The sequence below is a fragment of the Macaca thibetana genome, chromosome 10 (assembly GCF_024542745.1).
Source record: "Macaca thibetana thibetana isolate TM-01 chromosome 10, ASM2454274v1, whole genome shotgun sequence".
In the NCBI taxonomy this organism is placed as follows: Eukaryota; Metazoa; Chordata; class Mammalia; order Primates; family Cercopithecidae; genus Macaca; species Macaca thibetana.
Genome location: NC_065587.1, coordinates 84614750 through 84635906, shown reverse-complemented (window position 1 = coordinate 84635906; position 21157 = coordinate 84614750). Strand labels below are relative to the sequence as shown.

Genomic DNA, 21157 nt, shown 5'->3' with positions numbered 1-21157 from the left:
CAGAGTAACTGTCGACAGAATGGAGAATGATGCTCTTGCCAAAGATTTGTTTCTAAGGATGCCTTTCAAACATTTCTTTCTTTTTTGAAAAATGGTGCTCCCTGGTTGGTGGTTCTCAAATGCCACTCTTTCAAACCTTTTCCTGATGAGTGGCTGTAAAGAGCAGAACTGACTAATTCTGGTGTTTTAAATAAATGTCTCTAAACATAATTTCTCTGGTCATTCTCTCATTTCATAAATAGTTATTTTCCAAAGGAACAAATGTAAATGTTATATATATATGTGTGTGTGTGTGTGTGTCTGTGTTTTCTATAAAGGCTAGATATGCAATAAAAGAGAGTAGGTGGGATAGTCGATTGTATTGGAAACAGAGACACTTAAGAAAACCTAGTTATATTTGACTTGCTGCCTCGTTTTTCCATATAAACAAGCCCAAATGGTCTAAGAGTCTGCAATTATTAGATGTAGTTAGTGGCCTCATACCTTCATCTTTACAGTCTTCCACTGCCTCTTCGGAAGCGGGGCCAGGCACCGTGACAGTGTTGACACCATCTATAAAGCAGAAAAAGAAACACTGCCTCAGAGCTCATCCTTCCAGAAGTCAGGCTGTGGCTTTCCTGCCCTGCACCTCCCTCCACTCTCCACCACAGAAAGCATGAGCCTGCAGCACGCTTGAATACACTGAATGCTCTTTGAAGGGGCTAGTGCTTTGGGAATCTCTTTTATAGTTAGTGAAACAGGAACTTTCAGTTAAGTCAGAGACGGGCTACAATCTATTTTTTGGTGAAAAATGCTACTTGTTGCTAGTAGTATCCTTTGGCATTTTGTTTCTTCCTCATTCCTCAAAGGATGGTATATTATTTTTCTTGGTAACAGATTGTGAAAGAAAGTATATCCTTGCAAGTTCTTACAAAGTGCTTTTGTGTGTGTGTTTGTAAAGTTTTTTTTTTCTTAGCACAGCACTACTGCTCCGTTATGCCAGGCTGTCAAACTGCAGGGAGCAGCTCTGATGGCTGTCAGCACAGAGGCCGGGAAGAAGGGGAGCATTTGGCACAGGGCACCAGCAGCCACCAGGAACTTTCATGTCACCCGAGAACAGAAGGGGAAAATGGGGACTAAGGACGTGGAACTCTCTGTTCCTCTCACAGCACCAATTAACCACATTAGAGTAGACCTCTCTTCTCAGTGTCATCAGCCCCTAGTGACTCTAGTCATGTTTGGCCTCCAGGATAAGAGCTAACTAGTCTATTCCCTCCCATTCAAACAGTAAATCTAGACAAGCAGGATTGCTAAAATCATTTGCAGTGTTTAATACCTGATAACTGGAAAAGGAATATACATACACACAAACACACACACACACACACACACACACACACACACACATACACACACACGTTTTGGACAAAAGATGGGCTAGAAAAGACGTGATCTGTGATTTGATTCCAAATGTGTGTTAGTTTTTATGCATACATGAGTTATCTTTAGTTCCATAACCCTGTTACTATAGAAAAAAGTATTTATAGAGTGCGTATGTGTATATATATATACACACACACTATATATATAGTTTATATGTACAAATATATATAAACTATAGAGTATATGTAGTATACATATACATATAGAGTGTATATATAGTTTTTCATGTAGTAGCAGGGAATATGTATAGTTATACAGTTATATACAATAGTTATATATAGTTATATACATATAGTATATATAGTTTACATGTATAAATATACTATATATAAACTATAGAGTATATGTAGTATACATATACATATATAGTGTGTATATAGTTTTTCATGTAGTAGCAGAAAATGTGTATAATTATATACTTATATATAATAGTGATATATACTTATATACATAGTTATGTATATATATATTCCCTGATAGTACATGAAAAACTATATATATATATATACACACACACACACACACACACATATTACATATGTGTATATATACTACATGGACTCTATAGTTTTATATAGTATATTTATACATATATGGTATATTTATACATATAAACTATATATATAGTACATATGCACACACACATATTCACAGTTTTTTATGTAGTAGCAGAGTCAGGGAACTAAAGATAACTCATATATGCATGAAAACTAACACACATTTGGAAGCAAATCACAAATCACTTATTTTCTAGCCTATCTGTTGTTCATGGTGCATGGACTATTACTTTCAGGTGAGGTGTCCTTTGGAACATAATTCTCTGTCACTATCTCATCATTTAGATCTCATTTTAACTATCACTTCCTCAGAGAGTCCATCCCAAACCCAGGCACTGGAAAGTTGCCTTCTGGGCATTCCTTCTATGTTTCCTTATTTCTCAGCAAGGCATTTATCACTATTGATGTTTTTATCATTTTTATTTGTTTATTGTTTGGAACCCCCACAAGAATATAAATTTCAAAGAAACAGGGATGTTGTTTTTACTGATTGTTTGTTTATTCAGTGCCTGGAACGGTGCCTATGACGCAATGAACCCTTGATATGTATTTGTTAAATTTTTTGGAAGAATGTTATCTACAACTTTGATCTGATTTGATCATGACAACAGTCAAAACTGCTGGATTGCACTGTTTTAAGATTGTGTTTTTTCATGACGTGTAAGAGGCCTGCAGAGCTATATAATCAAAACTGAAGCTGGAGATTATATTGAATGAAAATAAGATACTTTTATTTTGGAAAAATACCAGCAGGTCAAAAGAGCTTTAACAACCCATAACCACATCTTCGATTTATCGGAGCTCTGATTAGGGAGGATATGAAATGAGCAGTGTGAACGTAACAATGTATGTTGACGCTGGCCAGGATTATAGGTGGACTCTGCCATTGGCCTCTGTGCCAGCCGGCAAGCTCACTTGGAAGAGCAAGGTGAGTCACTCGGGGATGCATTTAGGACTCCTCTTCACATTGAGAAGTGCCCCTATTGCGGTGACAACGCTATCAGATTCAAGGGCTGGAGAAGAGGGCTGACATTCTACCACTCCCTTCTCACAGGCAAAAGGATCTCAAATCTACAAACTGCTTATTCTCAACTGGTTAAAGGGAAAAGGATGAATAAATCAAACACAGGCAAATGCGAGTGCATGCATACATGTGTGTGTGCGTGTGCGTGTGTGTGTGTGCATGTATGTACAGGGATGGGAAACAATCTTTGTCAATAATGACAGTTCGGGGCTGGGTGTGGTGGCTCACGCCTATAATCCCAGCACTTTGGGAGGCTTAGGCGGGCAGATCACTTGAGGTCAGGAATTCGAGACCAGCCTGGCCAACATGGTGAAACCCTGTCTCTACTAAAAATAAAAAATCTATCCGGGCATGGTGGTGGGTGCCTGTAGTCCCAGCTACTTGGGAGGCTGAGGCACAAAAATCGCTTGAACACAGGAGGTGAAGGTTGCAGTGAGCTGAGACTGCACCACTGCACTCCAGCCTGGGTGACAGAGTGAGACTCCGTCTCAAAAATAAAAAAAAACAGTTTGGGACAGAGTAGTGAGTGAATAAAACCTGTGTAAGCTCCACAGTCACAGAATGGCCTCAGCTGTCGGCAGTTAGTCGACTAATACTTGTCAGCCCCAAACAATAAAAACAGTGACAGCTTTTCACTCATCTGCTATGGAGCGTAATGTGTGGGTTGGGGGTGGGGGAGGGTTGGATAACAACAGTTTTCTGCATCAGAAATTCATTTTATTGCAAGGACTATGTTGCAGCAAAGGACGCCGGCCGACCCAGGTGCAGGTACACAAAGTCCTTGCTGCTTTGCTTCAGTGCTTTCTCTGATTGGCCTTCTTCAATTCGTCTTCCAGGTTAATAATAAAAGCTTCCAGACCCCTAGCAACATCTCCAAGGTTAATGCAAGAATTTTACAGCGAAAAACTTATCACACTACCTGGTTTAATTCCAAGAGTTCAGCATATGGCCTAGGATGTGCTTGGCAAACGGTAGGGCTCACTGTTTCAAAAGTGGCCCTTCATGGGCCTCATTACAATTGGGAGAATAACTGGGAAACTAAAGAGCACGGGGATTTTTATTTTTATTTTTTTGTTGGTTATGTTGGTAAGTGAATGATTGTGCCTATCATTCTTTTAAAGGAGAGCATGGCTGAGTATAAAAATGGATAGGAAGAGATAATAAATCACAGGTGACTTCAATCCCTTTTGAGTCTTAAGTGCTATTTTATTTAAAAATGTTCAATTTATAATCTACAGTGTGGAATCTATAAACTTTCAATGGACACATCTGTCCTTTAGTGAACAGAGGGGATGTCAGGAAGGGTTTAGATCTCACTTAGAGCTCTGTGTGTGGGGTAGTCAGGCCCATCGCACCATCTCCTACAATATGCAGAGAAATAACCTGAAGCATAGCTCTTCAAAATTTAATGCAATACACTAAAGAACATTCTACTCGCTGTACAGGGCAAGCCTCTTCTTCATTTCCTTTAATCAGTTTTTATTTCATTTTTTCCCTCAAGCTAAATGTACAAATTTGAGCTTACCCTAACTCAGCCAAGCTCTGGCTTGGCACTTCCAACTTCCGCCCGTCCCTCTTAGAATTTTACCAGGCAAACTGTTATAGGGCAGAAAATGGAATTGGTGAAGGATGTGTGAAAATGTACCACTCTGTTTGAAAGCACAGTCAACTTATAGTGATCGGAGATGGTGGCTTCCTGAGGGAGACCTGAATGAACACTGGAATTCATCTGGTGAAAGCTATAAGCATTTTCAGATAATAATATTGAGTGAAGTTATTGTTCACCTCTGCGGATAAGGCCTAGGCAGCTTCTCAAAAGAAATCCGAGCCTACCTGCATCTTGGCTCTGTCCTTCCATTTCTTCCACACTTTGCTTTTCCTCTGGACCATTCTCATCTTTCAAGAAAACCACAGAGGAAAAAAAAATGCATCAGGTCAACTTGTGAAATATCTCTTTATGGCTAATATGCAGCACTGAAATTAATTGTAAGCAATGTAGCATGACTGCCCATAAAGCCAGGCAGAGGGATGAATCAGAGGCATGAAACAGAAAAATTACCTACATAAATAGGTGCATTTATACTCATCCCTTCTCACATGATTTGCTAGATGAAATGTTTAACTGCGGTAAACAAAATTCACTCAGTGGTCCTGGTAACAAGTCTCTCCTTGCTCGGCATTTCCCAAAATATAATACAAACTTCAACTCCAGTCCACTTTTCTCCCTTGACTTAAGTAACATGCACTGTGTAAGGAAGGTTGGCTAAGTTTCTTGCCCTTTACTTCTCTGTGTGATATATGCTGCAAAAAAGGGTCAATTTTCACTTAACTTGCATATGGCAGTCTAACATACCTATGCTATAAAATATTTTGTCTTGAACAGATTATGTTGGTTGAATTTGTGCTATCATATATAATTATATGAAAAATAACTGGTCAGGTGCAATGAAGGCTGTATATTAGCAACTTTCTAAAACTTTCTTTTTTCTTAAAATAGCTACTATATCTGTGGATTTATCTGTGGAAATAATAAACTTTTTGAAGGTTAAGTAGTTAAGTATAGGCATGATTTTATAAGTCATTGCTGGAAGGGTCTCCCAATTGCTTTTGGTTTGGAAAATGAAGCAAATAAAAATGATGAATTTATACAAAGACATAAGAACAAAGTATAAAACATATAGTGAAGTACAGAAAATAGAAGCAGAAGTTTCCAACCTATATTCATGTGGGTTAAAGATGGCTACAAATGCTTTGTCTCTGAAGGAGTGGAGCCCATTCCTTCTCTTTAAGTCCTGACTGGCTGTGAAACTTCTTTAGACAAATATGATGGAATATGATGGAAGTGATATTCTGGGACCTCCAAGCTACCCTTCAAGAACTGGCAATCTCTACTTTCTACCCCTGGGAAGCCAGCCTCCATGCTGTAAAGAAGCTGAGGCTGGCCTGCCAAATAGAGGGAGACACACGGAGAGAGAGAGAAAAGATGTGTGGGGAGCATGTAGGGCCAGACCTGTGAGCCAAGCCTTCTTGAACCTTTCCACCCAGCCAGCTGCCAACCAAATGCAGCTGAGCAGTGACCTCAGCCAGTGTCACAAGGAGCAGAAGAGACATCCAGCTGAACCCTTTAAAAATTCCTGACCCACGAGCAGGCCTGAATCACTTAACGTTGTTTTGCTTGAATGCTTTGACCCGCCATCTTCTCCTCCTATCAACTCTTAATTCCGAGGCAAGAGAATCCTCCCAAGAGGAGGCCACTAGTAGCAGAGCTGAAGTAAGAGCCTCAGAAGCAGTGGGGAAGCATTTCACCTGCAGCTCTGGAAAACAACCTATTGAAGAAAGTTTCAGATGGGGAAACATTTAGATTTGACCTAAATAGGGGAAAAAAAAGTTTATAAAAGAAGGATAAAAAAAGAAAAAGGAGTTATACTCTGAGGTTGTCAAAGAATGCAGTCAATAAATATATGTACAGGATCCCCTGTGTTGGCTTAGCCCTGTGTCGTTTGTGATGGTGAACATAATATAACTACTTTTTGTTTTCTTTTGTTTTTTATAGACACAGAGTCTTGCTGTGTTGTCCAGGCTGGAGTACAGTGGCATGTTCACAGCTCACTGCAACCTTTAACTCCTGGACTCAAGCATTCCTCCCACCTCAGCCTCCTGAGCAGCTGGGTCTACAAGGCACATGCCACCAAGCCTGACTAATTTTTTATTTTTTTGGAGAGACAGGGTTTTGCTTTGTTGCCTAGGCTGGTCTTGAACTCCTGCCCTAAAGCAATCCTCCCACATCAGCCTCCCAAAGTGCTGGGATTACAGGCGTAAGACACCACACCTGGCCTGAATATAATACGAGAAGCTGGGGTGGCTCTGTATGCCACTTAAATTCAATGGCATATTTACAAGTACCACATGATTATCTGACATTTTCCCTGTTCTGGTTCTCCATGAAGGAAACAGCATTGGCCTTTGCTCTAGGGAGGAAATAGTCACTTCTGCTGTTCTTGCTGTCTTAACAAGGCCAAGTTGGTGCAGGAGCATGTGCCAAAAACTTAGCCAATATCTGTCCCTTTCCTCCCACCAAATGGATTCAGAGTCAAGCAGGAAAGATCTGCCAGCTTCTCTGTCTCCCTCAACAGACAGACCTTTTAACACACTTCACAATAGCCCTGACGTTTGCAGGTTACAAGTTTCCTTTAAAATTAGTCTGGTTACCACATCTTCTACAGAGTAGAGGTAGGGAGATTTCTTATGAAGAGAAGAAGATAAGAAGGGAAAGAAAAACAGAAATTAAGTTACAGAAATGTAAGGAACTGGTTCTAATAGTTGTAAATGCATAAAAGGAAATTCATGGTCAGACCCCGAAATCCAGCTTTCTGATAGTAACAACCAGTCTGGCAGTTTATCTAATCTACTGCTTCTGGGTTTTTATCCTTAGTTCCCTTGTGTGCCACCCCTCTCGCTAGAACAGACATCTGAGTGGCATGCTTTTGTTTTCTACTTTGAGTCTCAGAGGCACAGTTTTCTATTTGCAGTATTTCTGCCCTTGGGAAGCAAACTCAAGAAACACTTGGCACGTTTATCACAGAGCGAATGCTTTCTAGAAGAATGCTGGATTTGCCATTCCAGTAACATGTCCTTAGATAAAAAGGTCCAGTTATATTGCTTTCATCAATTTCCAAGACAGTGCATCCTCAAATCCAGCAGGGGGAACCAATGTAGAAGGCTTATTTTCCAAGCCCAGCGTACGCATTCTTGGGCAATTAGATTAACATTCATTTCATTCTTTTAGAAGGACATTTTGGCTGGCTTAGAACTTTCCATCCATTTTAAATGCTGCAAATGGGTGAGTTCTTAGTGAAATAGGGGGCTTCCACTGGTAGAAAAAGCAAGGCACATTAACACAGTTACCCGTAAGTCTTTGATAAGGACAAGCTTTCTTTTTATCAGCCTTGTTTGTCTAGCTATCGTCACAGGAAGCACATAAACAATAAAAAGTTAAGCAGAGGGATGTGTAAACTTGAGGTTTTTAGAAGGGATTTTAGAAGGGATTTTAAAAGGTTTACGATAAAGGTGAAGAAATACAGGGAAGTGCGAGGCTATTTTGTTAGCTTAAATAATGTCACATAGAAGCTAACTGTTCTTAGTTAATATTCCTTTAAGATCACATATTTACTTCAGATGATAAATTTCCATAGCATTCATGTTGAGTGTAATATAACACTTTACTTTCCCATGCTGAAAAAGCACAGAAACCTGTGAGAATTCTACTGGTTGTGTCCTTCTGATTTATCCCGTATTAGTACTCTGCCTCCTACTCTTTCAACTAATAATTATCGAGTGTGTACTGTTTGCAAGAATATTTCAGAAATTTTATAGAAATAAGAGGCTCCTGCTGCAACATGACTATGATAAGCAAGCCATCCATGTTTAATTCTACATGGGAGAGTTCTGCAAGGGCAAAATCTCAACCACATGATCACGGATTGCTATCCTGATATTTGTAGTTCCTTTTGTGAACTCTACATGGTGATAGGAAGATAAAGGAGACATAAGTCTGAACAAATCCATCCCTATGTGGGGGAAACAATCTGATGTGTACTTCATGCTGGTATACTGTTGTCTTTTCTTCTAAAGGTCTATAGTTTTCTGGGCACAGACAGACACATATATCAGTGTCCTCCCATTGTGAGCAAAAAATACTTCCATGCCATTGATTTTGGACTTGACCATGGGACTTAATTTAGCTAATGAAATGCTAGTGGAGAGAATGTGAGCAAAGGATTTACATGTGCTGCATAAAAGGATTTGTTTCTTGTGTTCCTGACATTTGCCATGACAAGAAGATGCCCCTGTAGCGCCTGGCTTAAGGAGGATGAGAGATACATGGAGCAAGTTTGAACCCAAGTCACTGTCTGGAACTGAACCCAAGCAACTCACAGCTTGCAGTAGAACCACCCCACTGAGCCCAGCCTACATCAGCTGGACCACAGTTATCTTATAGACCTGTGAGCATGAGAATAAAAATTTTTGTGGTAGGGGATGCATTTTGGGGTGACTTATTGCACAGCATTATTATGGCAATAACTGATTAATACAGATGATGTATTTATTTTTCTCAGCTCAGGAAGGCTTTAAGTTAACTTTAAAAAAAATTAGCTGTCTCTTATAAAAAAAATCCAGTCTTTAATTTTGTATTTCCCCATCTATATTTTCAACTCATACGTTTCAAAATTCTCTAGAAGGCACATATTTGAAAAGTAAAATTAGCTGACATAACAGAGGAATGCTCTTAAAGGGTCTGCACTGCCATCAATATAATGATGTTTATGTTTTATTTAACTATAGAGCTATGTGAGCAACAGAATAATATTAGTTAATACCAGCTAACACTTACTGAATATTGCATATGGTCCACTCAGTGTCTAAATGCTTTGCAAAAGTTATCAAGCTTCATTCTCATAACAACTGCATGAGGCGGGTATTATTATCTGCATTTCATGGATGAGACAACTGAGACACAGGGGTGTTAAGATTCCACAGCTAGCAATTGATGGCAGCAGGGGACAGTTTCAACCCAGTCTTAGCTGATGTCGGGGCCTACTACTGCCTACTTAGAAATGTAAGTATTTGTTGTCTGGGTAAGATACGTAAATTATGAATCAGCAAAAATGTGGGAAATGATAATCTCATCTGGATTAATTCAATTAACATTGAACACAACAGACATTGAGAATCAACCCCTCTGGCTCTCATATCAGGTGAGTGCAGTGCTACAACTCTAAACTTTTGTGTTTAATGCTAAAGGCATTTTATTCTGAAATAATTTTAAGCAACAGAAAGTTGCAAGAACAGGACAAGAACTCTTTTTTTCCTGGACCATTTGAGAGTAAGTTGCAGACATAATCACCTCCTAATCATGCCCATCAGCCTTGAATACTTTAGTATGTATTTTCTACAAACAAGGACATTCTTTTTCATAACCACAATACAACCATCAAGATCAGAAGATTAACATAGATGACATTCCTGCTGTCTAAGCTACAGATCACATTTGAGTTTATCCAATTTTCAAGAATATCCTAATAGCAATCTAGGATCATACAGCATTCAGTTGTTGTGTCTCTTTAGTTCACAGTGGTCTGGGACAGAGAAGCCCTTCTGACCCTGTCCAAACTCTGTGCCCCCTCACCACCATCTTCCCTCCAATGCAAACCTACTTTAAACCTACTTTTCTCAGCCCTGCTTAATGGCTTAAAGAAGAAAGGAAAGAAGGAAGGAAAGGAGGGAGGGAAGGTTAGTTCCAAACCTTTACAAATTTTGTTCAGGAGATGTCATTAGCTGATTGATCTATTTTAATAGCTTACTCTTAGAAAAATTTCTGCATTGGCTGCCTCATTATTTTAATGAAAAGCCTAATGTGCATCTTTTAGGGCAGATAAAAAGGTGTGCAGTGAACAGTCTCCACCTAGCAGGAGTCATAGCTGCTGCTTCCTATAGGTGTCTCCTTTGCACCAGGCCTTTACATGCTCACACACCTCACACACATAACCATGAACGTCGCAACCATCCTATTCAACTTTATCTCCATTTTTGAAGATGAAGAAATCAAGCTTGTGGGAGATCAAAGTCACTTTCTTGAAGTCACACAGTTCGTGGCAGAGCTGAGAATTAAACACAGGTCCAGATCATGCCAAATGCTGGAGTCTCTCTTTCTTGCCCTGCAGAATCCTAAGACCTCTGCTCACCTGCAAGAGCTAAGCTGTAAGCCCTCTGCAGAGAGATGTCCCTTTTTTGTGGTGTCCTGGCACTCAGCACAGTGCCTTATCTGTTAAGGGCTCCATAAACACATGTCAAGGGATTAAGAGAGAAATTTCATTTTCCCCCAAAGCGTGATTATTTTTTTCCTTGAATCATATTTCAGTTCTCTATGTAGATGAGGTGTGGCATCTATCTCAGCTTCTGCTTGAATTTCATTAAATTGTGGATTCGTTTAAACATTTCATGTGTCTTTGATCTTAACTAATGGTTTCCAGAAATCAAATGATGAAGTGTGGGGAGCACAAGTATTAATAGTTAGGATCCCTCTGTTTTCGCCAGTGCCAGCTGGGGCCATCCTCCATCCCCTTTCTCCGGGGTAGTGGCAATGACTTCCTGATATGTTTTGCTGCTGCAGTTCTTTTCTTAACACCTCTTCTCAGCCTAGAAGCTGGTTTGTTTTAAAGTGTGAGGCAGCTAATACCACTCCCCTGCTTGAATGCTCTGATGGCAGTAATATCCTGCATGGTGGAGACCCTCATTGTTTCTCTGCATATATTCATTCTCTCCTAGTATCCTGCTGGTTCAGTTGCTGCAGCCATGCTGGCCTCTGTGCTGTTCCTCCAGCATACTGGGGTCTCTTCTCCCCAGGCCTTTGCATTGCCTGACCCCTCCACCTGGAGTGCTTTCTTTCTAGCCCCTTCAAGTTACTGCTTCACTGTCCCCTTTCAATGAGATCTGTGCTGAACTTTCCATTTAAAATTGCATCACCTCCCCACCCTCACACACTCCATCCTTCTCATCCCGATCAACTTTTTCTCTTTGGTTCTTCAGTTGTCCATCATCTTCTAATATATCGTATCCTCTAATTTAGGTAGGTATCATGTTCACTGTTTATGTGTTCCCGCCCCTCCTTGAATGTAAGCTCCACCGAGGCAAGGATCTTTGTCTGCTTTGTTAAACGATGTTTCCTAAGTACCTGGTAGGGGTTCAATAACTATTCTCCAGTTAATGAAATAGCTCTTGCCACCTGGACTTGCCTGGATAGTTCACAAATGAATCAGGAAAAAAAGAGGTAAATTATCTTCTATTCCAGGATCTTTCAGTTACTTATGAAGCATGAGGTTCCACATGTCATTTAGAACAGAATTTTTCAAGGATGGTGGCCCCGACATAAGATCTCAGGACCTTGTGATAATACACCCATTGCCCCTTGTCTCCTTACTAGAGCAATTAGCTAAGAGAAGGAATCGCCTCCCCAGGCAGGGGCAGATTTTGTATGGAACTCGTTTCAATATAGTTCTCTAGACTAATGACTTACAGTCTTCCGGGAATGTGGTGCAGCATGTGTAGGCAGTTTGGAGAAATGCTGGGTGGTAGTGCTCTCCTGGCTGCCAGTTCTACCCAAAATAAACTCAAATAGTGCTGCATCCATGCCCCATTAACAGAGGGGGTGCAAGACTCACGGGTCACTCTTCGAACATTAGGACAGACAAGACAATCGTGTCAGCCCTATCTCTATCAGTGTGTCTCAAAACAGTATTGTCCATGTAGAAGGAAGAGGAAAAATGGAACCTGTAATTTTTTTAAGCCTGTGTGCCTGTTAATGGGGACTTCAGTTTAACAAGACGTGTTCAAAGAGAGGAAATGCATGAGACTGTAGGTGCCACTGGGCCTTCCATATGTTTTATGTAATGGTAAGCAGAGAGACAAGTGCACAATAAGGAGCTCAACAAATACCTGTGGAAGGATTGAATTTTGTAGCATTTCAACATTGAAGGTATGACCCAGGCGTACCAAAACTTGCCATGGCATATCTTGGTATAAAAATAGCACAAAGCAATGCACCAGAGAGCTATTTTCAATACCACACATAGCCTCTTAATAGATAATATATGGTTCTCCCATATGGCATGTTAATACAAATACTTTTACTCTGATACTGTTAGTTTTTAATCCAAGGCTTTCCAAGTACTTTGTAAACACTATTCATGAATGCGGGCTTCCCTGGGGAAGTTGCAGCACCTTGCAGAGATACAAAGCATCCTGTACATAATCAATGACTATTAAGGAATGACAATAATAGGAAATATATTCATGTGGCTGTTTTTTAAAAGTAACTAACAAATGAGAATTAAGTAACTTTCCCAAAGTCTTCCAATGACTTCATGGTACAACTGAAGTTAGAAATCAACTTATACTGACACAGTTATTCTACCGGTTGATCTATGCTTGCTAATTGATGATAAATTATACCAGTTCTCAGATATGCACATAACCTGGTGTCCACTCTATAACTGGGAAAATCATGGCCAAAATGAGGTTAGCATAACAGTATTACAATGGGATTTCCTTGTTCTCTCCCTTTCTCGCTCTCTCTGATAAAACAGCAACTACATTTTTTTTCATTAAGCCTTAAGGTTAAATTTTCTTCTAAAAATTACATTTCTCTGTATTGTCATTTACATTCCTGAATCTACATAACCAGTGTGCCTACACATTTGTTTAAAACAGGCACACACTGTGCTCTGTGCAGATGTTAAATACAGAACTGGCAAGATGAAACATTTTTTTTTCTTTGCTTTTTTTTTGCTGAAGAATGGAAAGTATATAAAGATGTTCTTTAAATAGAAGAATCATCCCATGAATAAATTCAAAAGCTGTTATATAGCTTTGTCATCAATTAATGTTTGTTGAGTACCTACAATGTTCAAGATGCTAGAGAGAGAATAAATTAGGCTATTCAGAAGACAAAAGCCGTTCCCTTTAGGAGTTGACAGAAGGGAGAGGAATGGAAAGGTTTCATGTGATGTGTCTGCCTGCACAAAGTGAAACTGAGGCTAGAGATGATTACCCAGAGAAAAATAAAAAAATGTTGTTTCATATATGTAGGTATGAATGAATGTTGGGTATTTTTGCTGGATGAAAGGGGTAAGTGCTTCAATTCTCCACTTGGCATTGCCCAAATGGCTCTTTGGGAAGTCACTGACTGAAGATGTACATGTGTGAGTTCCAGGGTCTGTCTAGGGCAACTCCCAAAGGGAAAGTCTCCTGCTCTCTGGACCTAATTTATTTTCTCTCCAAGGTCTAATTCAATACACATATATCTGAGGTTGTGCGCAGCCCCATATTATCATGGGAAGCAAAAACCAATTCTGTGTTTCTACCACTTTCTTCCTTTAAAATACTTGTTCCTTCCATATTGAGACATGCTCTTTTAAGTAGTAGGAATCAAACTTTTAAGATGCTGATTTGGAATTTTGAAGTTCAGGACGAAAGAAATATATGGGTCTCCCATGATTTTGTATAAACTTTTTCCAAAAATTTGCTCTTGCCCTCAATATGATCCCATAGATGATAAAACTCAACAACCACTCCAAAGCTGACTGACAAGTATAAAAACAAGAGGGCTGTCTATGTGTATTTTACCTCTCTTTAAACATTACAGATTTCCAGTAATAGCTTTGTTTAGCCAAATGTTTTGCTAATAGCTATTTGACATTGTACCAACCAGAATAAATTTCAACATATTCTCTTTACTTCATATGAAATTAATTTGCAAGTAGAGAAACCACACACCTTCAGGCAGATAGACCAAATGTTTTGTTTGTGTGGAATTTTAGGCACAGGAAGCTGTTGTCTAAGATCTCCTGCTTTCCTTCTAAAGGAGTAACTTGGAAATTACTTTATCTGGAGTACTGGTCCTCAAACTTCACTGTGCAGTAGAGGCCCTTGGAGGGCTTGTTAAAACACAAATAGCTGGGTCTGGTTCAGTGGAGAGGGACAGGGCCTGAGCACTGCAATTCCAATCAATTCCCGGGTGATCCTGCTGCTATGAGTGCAGCCCCACTCTTTGAGAATGATTGTTGATATGGTTCGGCTGTGCCTCCACCTAAATCTCAACTTGAATTGTATCTCCCAGAATTCCCATGTGTTGTGGAAGGGACCCAGGGAGGTAATTGAATCATGGGGGCTGGTCTTTCTTGTGCTATTTTCATGATAGTGAGTAAGTCTCATGAGATCTGATGGGTTTATCAGGGGTTTCTGCTTTTGCTTCTTCCTCGTTTTCTCCTGCCGCCACCATGTAGGAAGTCCTCCACCTCCCACCATGAATCTGAGGCCTCCCCAGCCATGTGAAACTGTAAGTCCAATTAAACCTTTTTTTTGTTCCCAGTTTCGGGTATGTCTTTATTAGCAGCATGAGAACAGACTAATACAATTGGTCTAGGCTCCAGAATATTAACAGGTAAAAGTAGAAAGTATGCTGCGATTTATGTTTGTTAATTACATGTGGCTATGAACAGCCCACTTTATTATTATATTGTTCATTGTCCAAATTCTGAATCTCTGTAGCCATGAGATGAATAATCCCTTACGGCTATACTAATATTTCTAAGACAAAAATAGACCTTTCATAAAATCAATGTATAGAATTTACATTTTCACTAACATTTCACTAAAGATGATAATTTAATCACCTTATCTTAAAAGAGATTCATCATTGAGCAAAACTTTGGGGAAGCTTCCTCTGTTCTGGACATTGTATCAGGTGCTGCGGACACAGGAATGAACAAGTTGGGGGCCCCACCGGCTCCAGGAGGATGCTGGGGAGACAGATGAGTGAACACAAGCCCCAGCTAGGTACAGCTAACATTGTGCTGGAAGTAGCAGGGAGGGCAGCAGGTGCTCTGAAGTTAAGCACCTAATTCCAGTCCTGGGGGCGGTCAGTGAAATTTGCTCAGGGTAGGCACTGCCCCAGCTGAGACTTTTGTCACTGAGCATTTTTTGAGCTCTCAGTCTCTCCCAGACTCTGTCCTTTAAAGCTGAACTGCCCACTGTGATAGCCACTAGCCACACATGGCTATGGGCACTCCATGGACCATGAGGCAAGTCCAAATTGAGATGTGCTGTAAATGTTACATATATGTCAGATTTTGAATATAGTGTGAAAAAATGTAAAATATCTAAGGAACAATTTTCATATTGGTTGTTTGTTGAAATGATACTACTTTTGATCTATTGGGTTAAGTAAAATGTAGCGTTAAAATTAATATCACCTTTTTTTAAATGTGGCTTCTGAAAAATGTAAAACAACACAAGCATTTGTAACTCATGGTATATTTCTGTTGAACAGTGCTGCTCTAGCGATAACTAGTGGGGAAAAGGGCTGTGGGGCTGAGTCCAGTGGGACAGATGGATACTGTAGCCACAGCTGTCAAAGCCCTGGCCATTGTTCCTGGCACTTACCTCTGATTTCTGTGTGCACCAGAGGCTTCTTCTCCTGAACATGCGGCCTGAGGGTTTTTTCTGGTCTCAACAGGATGCTTGTCCTGCCAATACTGAGGTGCTGGGGAGTTAATATCCCAGAAGCAGCCCTCAACCAATGATGGACAGGAGGGGCTGAACTAATACCCCTACCCTGGCATCCATGCCCCTGGAGTGGGATTCCTCAGAGCACATCCACACTGTTTCCTGGAGTTCTCCTGCAGGACTGAGTCTCAGCTGCCCGCAGGACAATCTACTTGTTCATGCACCTGTTTTTATTTCCTCCCCTTCTCTATCTCACCTCACCACTTCCTTACTGGCCCTTCCTGGGAATCACTCCCCAGATCAACTGCTGGCCCTTGAATCTTTGTCTTAGCATGTGCTTGGAGGGATCTGCTCTCAGAGATTTTTAAACCAAATAATTACACAAATATAGTATCCCCAATCATGATAAGTGCTAATGAAGGGGAATGTAGGTTGCTAAGATGGCTTCTAACAAACGAGGGTATTGGAGAGGCCTTCCCTGTGGAAGTGTCATTTGAGCTGATATGCCTAAGGTACTTGTGAAGCAAAATTAATCAGTAGGAATGAATGAGGTGAAAGGAGAGAGAAGGATGAGCGCTCCAGGTGGAGTGAAAAGCATGCCCAGGAACTCTTATGTGAGAAAGGCCTTGGCATCTTCGAAGACTTAGGAGGGGCCTGTGGGGCAGGAGTGCTGGTGGCAGGTGCTTCACAATGGATCTAAGTGGGAACTATTCACGCAAATGGAGTAGGACGAGTTGAGGAGAGAGGGAATGTTCCACTGGGTGGGGAGCAAGCCCCAGAGGTGACAGGGAGCATGTACATTTGGAGAGTCACAGTAATTTAGTATGGCTGGAGCAGACAACAAACGGAGTGGGGAAGGACTGAAGCCAGGTGAAGAATGTGGTCACATTAGAAAGGGCTTTGTGCTCTTTGCTGGGAGTGAGGCAGTCGGAAGCCATGGGTGGGTTCTCACCTGGCTGTTTTGTGGGATAGGAATACGTAACAGTATGAAAGACCCACTTGAAATTGATTGAAATACTCCAGACAAGAGATAGCAGAAGCCTGAGATAAAGGGGCAGCAGGTGAGGAGGGAGAGAACAGGATGGACTGAAAAGAGATTCAAGAGATCGGATCAACTGGCTTTGGGGAGTGGTTGGACGGAGGTGTGAATAATGAGGAATGGTGTCGGCCTCTACTGTAAAACCTCTGAATTATCCTGAAGAACATTCTTAACAACTTAATAATACAGATATCATGAATATTCTATTTTATAGGTGGAGAAATGTTGTTCTAGTCTCAGCAATTCTCCAAAGCTCCCATAGCTAGCGGGGAGCAGAAGTACGATTTGAGCCTCCATCATTTGCCTGCTAAAGGCAAGCTGTCAGTCACCATGCTTTGATGCCACCCTGCATTCCACTCCAGCTGACAGCCTGGGAAAACTGCATGTTGTGGAGTCTGGGAACAAGGGGGACATTCTGGTTTAAGGTGACCATGAGAAATGCAACAGAGATCTTTTAATAAAAAGTGAGGTCAAATAGATGAAGAGAAAAAAAAACAGCCCAGGAGAAATCCCTCTAGAATAACTTCTAGAAAATTTGTATAAGATTTTCTTAAGTAAAATGTGCATATAACAGTCAATTTTAATATAGTTATGCTACTTCCTGATACTCTTGTTAGCTTTTTATTTTTTCCTTTTGTGATCTTGTCTGGGTTGTACATTTTGACGGATGGTCTGAGACAGTTGCTTCCAATATCTGTTCTCTTTATATCATAAATAAGAATATAGCCTATTATGGGCCCTCGGGACCAGCCTAAGCAAAAGGAGAACTCTAAGCCCCCTCATCTCCTTTCTGCATATATTTTGTGATTTCAGATCTATTGCCATTCCTTCTTCTCCTGCATATATCCAATATCCTCATGATTTCTTTCTCATCAAGCTGTGCTTTTAGAAGGCATCAGCTGTCATTTTCAATTTAGGGTAAACTACTTTTATTTAGTAATGAACCTGTCACTTCTCCCATGACTACTGATAACACTCTAATTATCTAGTCTTCCTACCTATAACCACAGTTCTATAATTACTGTATGGAGCGGGAGTGCTAAGACCTCCTGGTGTTGAATTTAAATTTACCCTCGATTTTTCATTAGATCTATTCCAAAAAGTCTTACTGGGGTCTTACTTCACTTTGAATAAATAAAATACTATGTGATTTTTTTTTCCTGTCTGTTCACTTCCCAATGGTCTCTGTCTTTTCCCTGTAACAGGGCAATACCCACTGACAGTGGATCATCTTGAGATGATAATCATGCTCTTTTTTTTTTTTTTTTTGAAATGGAGTCTCGCACTGTCATCTGGGCTAGAGTGCAGTGGCGTGATCTCGGCTCACTGCAACCTCTGCCTCCCAGGTTCATGCAATTCTCCTGCCTCAGCCTCCCGAGCAGCTGAGATTATAGGCACACATCACCACACTCGGCTAATTTTTTGTATTTTTAGTAGAGATAGGGTTTCACTATGTTGGCCAGACTGGTCTCGAACACCTGATTTCATGATCTGCCCACCTTGGCCTCCCAAAGGACTGGGATTACAGGCCTGAGCCACCGTGCCTGGCCCACATTCTTAATAGTCACCTGAAACAATTAGCCAATCAAGGACTAGGAAAAAAATTTTCTAGGGTAGCTGATGCTATTTTAGACAAATCAATGTAAGTATCAGAAGCCACATCAAAAGACAGATAGGAACATCTGTTTCCTCTCTCCTGGTGGCAGAGTAGGCCACAGACTATTATGCATTGCCAGTATGTACAATGCTATAGGCATAGAACGACACATGAATCCCTCACCAAGGAGTACTGTAGCATGTTCTTTGCTCTTTCTGCCAAATCGGTCAATTTGTAGAAGTTTGCCCTCATCAAATGTCCTTTTTTGGATAAATTTAAAGGAATTCCAGCTGCCTTTTCTCCACAGAAATATGTTTGGTAAAAAATATATCAGGCAGTCTTGTGATCTATGAAAAGAGAGATCTCTGCAAGTGACTGCACTCATTGAAAATGAGAATCGGTCTGTCTAATGGACATTAGCCTCATCCATCTCATTGGTTCTGGGATCAGTTATTTAATATGCAGAGCTCCTCATTGGTTCTAGGGTCAGTTATTTAATATGCAGATTCCCTTCCTCTCTAAACAGGTAGAGCCCCATGAGGAGGCAGTGGAGGTAGCAGGCAGCAGTAGACAGAAACAGTCCGATGGTGGAGGGATGATATAGCACTATCCATAAGGAAGACCGCAGGAGAACAATATTACAGCAACAGCTTGAGAAAGGTTTTCAGGTCTTTCTATCTTCTCAGCAGTTTGCTTATAAGAATAAATTATTCTAGTTCTCCCAGTTCTCATTACTAATGTCAGATGATCTTGGACTTGATAAACCCAATTTCCCTGTTTTATGCAACCCAGAAGATCTTTTGCTTCTAGAAGTGTCTAAATGACCTTAGTTTATAACATTTAGGCTGTAATAAGGTTTTCTTATGAAAACCTCCAAATAATGGTATTGTAACAAATGCTGTCTTGTGACATCAAACGTCAATCGAAAACATGTTGAGTTGGAGCAAAAGTTTCCCCGATCACATGAAAATGTTAGGATAAATACTTAAATATATGCATATGCTACTTGAACCATTCAAATAAATGGCAAGTAAATAATTTCTTCAACAACTGGCCAATAAATTTTAAATCAGAATAATTTACAAGAATAAATAATTGCAGGAAGAAACATTTTGTATCCAAAATAAAATATGACCCTTCAAAGTCTGTCCTATTAAAGCTAATTAAATTATGACTTTTTGGTCAGTTTTAATTACAACTAATAATGAGTCCTATGAGGTAAATCTTAAGAGGGTTAAACAGACTTGAGTCTGTTTTTATGATTACAAAACGAGGTATATACCTGATTCACTGACCCTTTAAACAATTTATTTATTCATAGAACTCCCCACTCTTGCAAGAGTTTTCAAGTCTCTGCACGGTTTTCATGTAGGACCTAGAGTCAGCAATTTCGTAGTACTACATGTTCAGGCATGGGAGTAAAAAAAGAAAGCAGCACTACTTATCTGGGGCTACAAAACATTAGTAAGATGAACAGCTTTTAGTTTCTTCTTCCAGTTTTTTCCCCCCGTTTTTCCCTCTTCTAGTATGAATTCATTAATCACACATACATGTTAACACGTTTTCTTTTGTCAACTCATGGGCTAAGTAATACATCTCTTACTAATGCCCTGGTAAAAATAAAACGTAGATTTTTTTGATTTTTAGAATTCTCATCCAAGAATTTTGATTTCATTTGCTGATAAAGACGCACAAAAAAGGCTTTTGTTTTGGTTTGTGGAGAATTGAATGTCATTCACGAGGCACGCTGATGTTCTAGAAAACAGCAAAGCCATAAAAGCCAAAGTATGAGACTGGATTATTTTCCACATTAAAAGCCAACTCTGACACAAATTCCCATTGCCATGGAAAGCCTGTGTGGTGCCAGCATTTAGCCAGCAGTAAGGAATACTTACTGGCAGTCCGTACATTTTTCACTCTGCTTGTTGGAGAAGGTTATTGTTATTCACGTGACGGATAGAAACGCAATATGAGTTTTCTGAGAGACCGTAACCCTGCAGGTTCATAATTCTTCTCTGACAGTATCACATTAGTCATTTTAGTGACTTAATTTTTGAACCTGTTTCTGTCTCCCTGAAGGAATGAGAGTAATCCTATGTAAAATGTATCCAACCTGAACAAAGGACTCCCAGCTCTTTGTCTGAAGTAAGACAAATTGGATCTTTTAGGAAATGTGAGAGATATGGAAAGGAGGCTCTTATCATGGCTGGGTGGTATGGAGAAGCATATCTGAAACGTTTCCAAGGACATGACGAGCACCTCTCCATGATTATTTTGCAGCAGTGGTCTGCAAACTACATCCTGCAGTCTTGACTCTGTACAGCCTGCTGGCTAAGAATGGTTTTTATATGTTCAAAGGGTTGTGATAAAATGTACAAAATATGTAGCAGAGACCACATGTGGCCCGCAAAGCCAAAAACATTTCCCATCTGGTCCTTTACAGAAGACCCCTGTTT

General features: G+C 40.2%; 1 protein-coding gene and 1 long non-coding RNA gene across 10 annotated transcripts in view; one reads left to right on the top strand and one right to left on the bottom strand.

Moving 5' to 3' along the window:
* Window positions 1–21157, bottom strand: part of MACROD2 (mono-ADP ribosylhydrolase 2) — a 2111745-nt gene that overhangs the window by 111558 nt on the left and 1979030 nt on the right. For all 9 annotated transcript variants that reach the window (XM_050745635.1, XM_050745636.1, XM_050745637.1 and 6 more), the window contains 2 exons: window positions 4837–4899; window positions 484–552 (listed from right to left, as the gene is read on the bottom strand). In XM_050745635.1, coding sequence (XP_050601592.1) covers window positions 484–552; window positions 4837–4899 — 132 coding nt within the window. The remainder of the gene's footprint in view (window positions 1–483; window positions 553–4836; window positions 4900–21157) is intronic.
* Window positions 14730–21157, top strand: part of LOC126929390 (uncharacterized) — a 30361-nt gene continuing 23933 nt past the window's right edge. The window contains exon 1 of the long non-coding RNA XR_007717166.1: window positions 14730–14896. This is a non-coding gene — a long non-coding RNA (uncharacterized LOC126929390). The remainder of the gene's footprint in view (window positions 14897–21157) is intronic.